This window comes from Populus nigra, chromosome 1 (genome assembly GCF_951802175.1).
Source record: "Populus nigra chromosome 1, ddPopNigr1.1, whole genome shotgun sequence".
Taxonomy (NCBI): domain Eukaryota; kingdom Viridiplantae; phylum Streptophyta; class Magnoliopsida; order Malpighiales; family Salicaceae; genus Populus; species Populus nigra.
Genome location: NC_084852.1, coordinates 16,328,389 through 16,334,323, shown reverse-complemented (window position 1 = coordinate 16,334,323; position 5,935 = coordinate 16,328,389). Strand labels below are relative to the sequence as shown.

General features: G+C 34.4%; 1 protein-coding gene across 1 annotated transcript; it reads right to left on the bottom strand.

Annotated features, from left to right (window-relative positions):
* Nucleotides 1–2,728: 2,728 nt before the first annotated feature.
* On the bottom strand, nt 2,729–5,235 carry LOC133699259 (UPF0481 protein At3g47200-like). Its single transcript, XM_062122452.1, has 3 exons — nt 4,915–5,235; nt 4,696–4,778; nt 2,729–4,242 (listed from the first exon to the last, which is right to left on the bottom strand). The coding sequence occupies exon 3, from the start codon at nt 4,235–4,237 to the stop codon at nt 2,927–2,929; it is 1,311 nt and encodes a 436-aa protein (XP_061978436.1). The 5' UTR covers nt 4,238–4,242; nt 4,696–4,778; nt 4,915–5,235; the 3' UTR covers nt 2,729–2,926.
* Between the last annotated feature and the right edge of the window lie 700 nt (nt 5,236–5,935).

Sequence of the window (5,935 nt, the reverse complement as noted above, 5' to 3'; positions counted from 1 at the left end):
TCACTAATTCCCACCTAGAGACTAGAGTTCTTGGCCAACCACTCAAGCTCTCCACCGAATAAAAATCATTGTTTAAAGTAGCCTATTCGCAAGGGCATAGCAAAGCTAGAAGCAGGGCCTTCTGGCCTTCTGGGAGCTTCAGGTTGCAAAATAATTGACTAGCAGTGGTGATTCTGAAGAAACCCTTGGAAGGGCAGAATCTAAGTTGGCTCTTGAAATTGATGGTCTTACAACTAGGACTTTTCATGTGAGCACAAAAGAAAATGCAGTGAAGGAGAATTCATATGAACCCGTTTTGAGGTGGAATCTATTACTCATGTTGATGTCCTGTTCGGTTGTATCCTCTAAAAAAAATACTAGTGCATCCCCTAGCAGTTTCATATTCAAGGAATCGCATAGTTTGCCTGGGAACCCATTCAATAACATAACCACCAAATTAATCTCTTACAGTGATTCTTGTGATCTGGCTGACCATGATTCTAACAGTTCCAAATGCCCTTGTCTTCTACATCATCTCATTCTGATAGTTATGTTGCACTCTTGTCTTCTACATCGGCACCAACTGCCATGGTTCGTGAGTAATGGTTGTGGAGAATCAAGTTTGGTATAGAAAGTATAGAGTAATAAAGTAGAAGATGACTATCCATATGCATCCTCCGACCTGTTGCTGCTACAGTTTCTATCCAAGTTGCTATGAAGTTGCAATATCTTTGTAGTAAAAAAAATTCAAAGTATAAAACCGTGGGTTTAATTACAATATTTTTCAACACATGCACAAGCATTTTTAAATGTAAGTGAAGAGGGTTATAGGTAGAAACAAAAAAATTTCTACTAATTAAATTTCACCATGTGTTATTTTTTTATTTTATTTGTACATGAAAAGATAAAATAAAATAAAAATAAATAAAATAAAAAATAAATAAGTCTTTATATATTTCTTGACTAATAAGAGGTTGACACTTGAAAGGAAATATTCAAGATATTTTATCATAAATACAAGATCTCATGAATAAAAATCAACGAATAAAATCATGTCATGTGACATTGAAAAAAAACCTGAAAGCCCTTACAAACCTCTATAAATAAAAGGCCTCAATCTAGAAAAAAAAAATCTTAGAGATACAAATTTTTGAAGTCTACAAAGAATAAAATTCTATTGGATCAAACTTAAACACCTCATAAGAATACTTTGAAGACAAATTAAAAGCACTCTTCAAAACATCAAATCATTGAATCTTACTTCGCAATATACGTCTAAATTCGAGTTCTTGTAAAGCATAAATCTTGGCCTGATTTCACAAATAAATCAAGTCACCGTATATCAAATCCAACAGAAAAATCAAAGGATTGTCTTATTCTTTTGAAAAAATACTTTAGATAAAAATTGTACCCGGATATATATTTAATAACATCATACATTTATACATGTATACTTGTTTAATTTCAAGTAATCAAAATTATATCTATAATTATATCCAGATTTGAATGTTGACACGAGGATGAGCCTTTTCCAAGTAGAAGGTATCAATGTGGAACATTTTGTGAATGTGTTTATAGTCTAATTAGACATAGCAAAACCTAAGAAGAAGTTAGAAAAAAACCCAAATGATTATTCTAGCAAAACAACCTTAACTTTTTTTCTAATAATTGTACATAGTCAAATTTAAATTTTACAAGAAGCTTCTACAAGCCTGGTTCCTTTAAGATCATGGGTGTGTTTAGGAACGCGGTTGCTACGTGTTTTTAAAAATTTTAAATTTTTTTTTATTTTTTACTTAAAATAAAAAAAAATTATTTTCAAATCGTTTTGATATACTGATGTCAAAAATAATTTTTTTAAAAAAAACTATATTTTAATATATTTTTAAATAAAAAATATTTTTATTCATCACCGCTACTATAATCTCATAGTGCCCATATCTCTTTGCATGTTGTTCATTTGTATTACTGTGTTTTTTTTTTTTTTTCTGCAGGGTCTCTATCTTAAATTGGAACTTTACGGAGAACCTTTTTGTCACTCTTCCATGATTTGATTCCGGTGGTTCCCATCATGCAAGCTAACTTAAATCTTATATGGAACAAGTTCGACTAAAATCTCAAAAAGAGATCAAGTCTATGGTTTCTAGCTAAAAGAACCATATATATATAGAGAGAGAGAGAGCATTACCTTCTAAGCAAAAATGGCAATACGACTAAAAGAACCAGTCACTTAATTTAGTATATAGCAAATATGGTTTCTAGCTACAAAACGTTCTGCCATGGTTCTCTGTATATAGCCCGTATCAATTTCTAACAAGTGATTAAATTCTGTTATGTTCTTCAATAAGATTAAAAAAAAGTACAAACTTCTGCTGTGAAAAATAAGCAGGAACTTTAAAAGGGAGCGTATCAGTTGTCTTTCCTTTGTCCAAAACGGCAAATCTATTTCCATTAGAATAGTCAAGTCTCTTGTTTTGGGAGAAATTCCCAGTGAATTTATCCTTTACTTCGAATGTAATGTATGATAAAGAAAGAATGTCTGCCAAAACTATTAGTGATATCCCAACTTTCCAATAAACAAAAAAGAAAAAGAAACGCTATAGCTAATTGATCTAACCTGCCTTTAGTCGGAGATCAGATCAAGAGTTATGGTTCTTTTCTTCAAGGGTACGCTAGCAGCTATTCAGTGAGGACTGTAATTTGAAGTTTTCTCTCTGCATGTACAACTCAAAAGTACTGTAAATGGACATTTCCTTGATCAAAAAGCAATTATAATTTCATTAATATACTGATCTTATTAGTCCCTGAAGGGGTTACAAAACACTGGAGATTACATGAAAACCTGCTCTCTCAATCTGCTCCACCAAAATTTATCTGGCATGCATTGTCCAACATGTATACTTTTGCATCTCATCATAACATTCAACAAGATCAAAGGATTTAAAACTTATTTAATGATGGTAAATACTGTCTGAACAATAGTGAGAATCAAAAGAGTAGCCGCCGCAAAAATAGAAACAATTGCCCATGGGGTGCCAAGGTACTTGCTCATCAACAGAGCACCCCATCCTGGCCACTTGCGCTGGCAATAACTGTTCATCTCCTGGCACAGTTTTAGATAATAGTATTTTTTCAAGTAAGCATCCTGATAAAGCTTGTTGAAGAATTGCGTTGCCTCATCTGGATTCAACCAATTATCAATGATTCCACTACTGGTGAATGTATCCATATCTTTGGTAGTGTTAATGAGGTTGTCTAGGAGGACGGCATATGAAGTGATTCTGTCAGTGCATTTAGGAGAACACTGCTCATAGCTGATGAGGTTTCGAATGATGACTTCAGTTGTCTCCTGAATTAGCAATTTTGGGATTTTCAGGACACCATTTTCGAATTTTATATCCAAGATGCTGCTTGACTCACCCGCCTTCAATTTAATTCCGGCGCCTACAAGAGTTGTGACGGAAGGAATAGGTTCCCATCCGGTTTCACCATCTTCCTCTTTTCCAGATGACAAAACTAACCAATTTCTTAAGAGGTCAAGCAAATGTTTTTTTCCTTGGTAAGAGGGAAGTATGGGGGGTGGATTGAATGAAAAAATGTTCTCAAAGAAATGAAGGGCAAGTTGTGCGAGGGTTGTCGTTTTTCCAGGTTCCGCGGTCATGTTGAACAAGTGTTCAAGGACCAACCAAGGTATTTGGTTTTCTACCAAAATCAAGTCATGATATAGGTACTGCAACATACAAGACATATTGAAGATAGGATCATCATCTTCTATAAGTTGATTCTCGTGATACTTTCTAAATAGTTCAATAAGAAAGCAACCATCTATTACCAATATTCTGACAAAATCCTCTACACCGACATCAATTGATCCAGCATAACACGAACGTGCCTCTTTCTCGATCCCCCTGGTGGATTTGATCAACCCCTTCAGTGTTATGCTCGCAGATCTTCGGCAGAGAAGGCCTTTGAGATACTTCAGTTTAACTTTCTCTGTAGATGTCATCAGTGGATGGTGACGGTGCCAGGGGCCAATTGAAAATGCGTTGGGGGTATAAGCTTTTTCGCTATGCCTTTTGAGAATTTGAGGCACTTTAAAGATGCATATTTTATCAGGCATTCTCAAATTCTGGGACATCATACTTTCAACGGAAGAGGTCAATGAATCAATATCAACTGTGACCTGATCATCTACTCCATGAGAAGGACCGCATATATCAGCATTCCTTGTACCACCATCCCTTTCGGATCTTGCCATCGTTTCTATGTGAAGAATCGTTAAAGAAGAAGAAAAGAATAATGAGGACAAAACAAATATTAGAATCTACTTAAAGAGAAAGAAAAGGAATTCTAAGCTAAGTGTGAAAAGTATCCCATTCAACGAATTATATATCTCTTTTAAACCCATAAATTCTTCAGGCCAAGCTCAACAAACCATGATTCGAGTACCTACTCAGAACCCAAACCCTTTCAAATCCTACCGGGTTGTATAAACTTATCCTATACAAACAAAGTTTTCTGCAAGGTTTTGAACTCAGCTGCACTCCAAACATAACTCTTTTGGGAGTTTAGAAAGGTTTGTGATTTTTCAATCCTTTTGAACAGAATAGTTTCCTAGCAATTTTCCCAAATGAGCAATCAGAAGGACCTATGAAGCTAACGAGCTGTGGTGTAAGGTGTAGGAGAACATATATTAGCATTAAGCTTCTCTCATACCTGACAGAATGCAACTTTCCTGTAGATCTTCTCACTCCTCAATGATTTTATTTCATTACCTATGTTGAGTTGTTGACTGCTGCCTGCAACAATTTGCAAGAAAATTTTTACATGGTATCATCGAAGTTTGCTGCTGAAATGCCGAACCATTTCAGAGTGCATCCCTACAAAGTTTACTATGATATTCAACTGTGCAGAGATAAAAATGGCAAGCATTACCTTCTCGATTAGCTAAAGCCTTGATTCGTTCTTGAGGCTCTCAAAGTGAATTCTTCGGGGTTAGGGGCATGCACGTTTATTGTTTATGGAAGAGCAGATTGAGGCATTTGAAGATAAGTCTATGAAAGCATAGGCCGAGTAGGGAGGAAAATTTAGATGTTTCTCATGCAGCTAGAATCAGAAGGAGGGGATGAAAAGAAGTAAGAACTACTTATTTCTGGATGATATTTAAGGCATTGCAATACTGAGACATCTTAAGGGGCATTGTATGAAACTTTGCATCTACAAAAACATGGTTCTGATAAATTGCTCTGGAAGCTCTGTTTATTTAAACGGTTTCAGTCCTATTCTTTTCTTTGGTAGTAATTTATCCCTTGCTTCGGAGACAAAACTTCCTAGGAATCTATCTTTAGAACTTCTTAAGTGTGATATAAACAGCGTCGGTGGAAAAGCAACAAAGTAAGTAGTGCCTTTTAATTTCCTCCTGCTAAGTTCATTTGACTGCTTTGCGGCATCATCCTGTGGTTTCTATTCCTGGAATTCAAATTCAGATATGGTATCCAAGGTTTCCATTTTAAGCTTCTCTCTTTGTTCAATTTCTTTGGAATATTAGGCTTCCGTTTAACTCTAGTCAGTTCTCTTTTGCCTAGTTAAAGTCCTATATAAGTATATATATTATGGATGATGACATTAATGAATTCCAAAAGACCTGTGCGATTTACGTAATCGAGCCACACTCCTCAATCAACCAGCTTTCTATGCGTTTAGGTAAATTACAGTAACTCCTATTCAATATTATAAAATTATAAGTCATTTAAAAGTTCAAGTTTTGATATATATAAAAAAAAAACCCTTTATTATGTCTAAAACACTCTTAATTACTATTTTTTAAAAAAAATACAAAAAATAATATTAAAAAGAAAACTCAAAACAAAATTAATAGTGAAATTAATATTGTTCATGTACTAAAAAACATTGTGTCCATTTTTTTAATATTCTTTTTTGTAAATTTTTAATTTAG

Coding starts and splice junctions, on each gene's coding strand:
- LOC133699259 (XM_062122452.1), bottom strand. CDS start 4,237: ATGGCAAGATCCGAAAGGGATGGTGGTACAAGGAATGCTGATATATGC.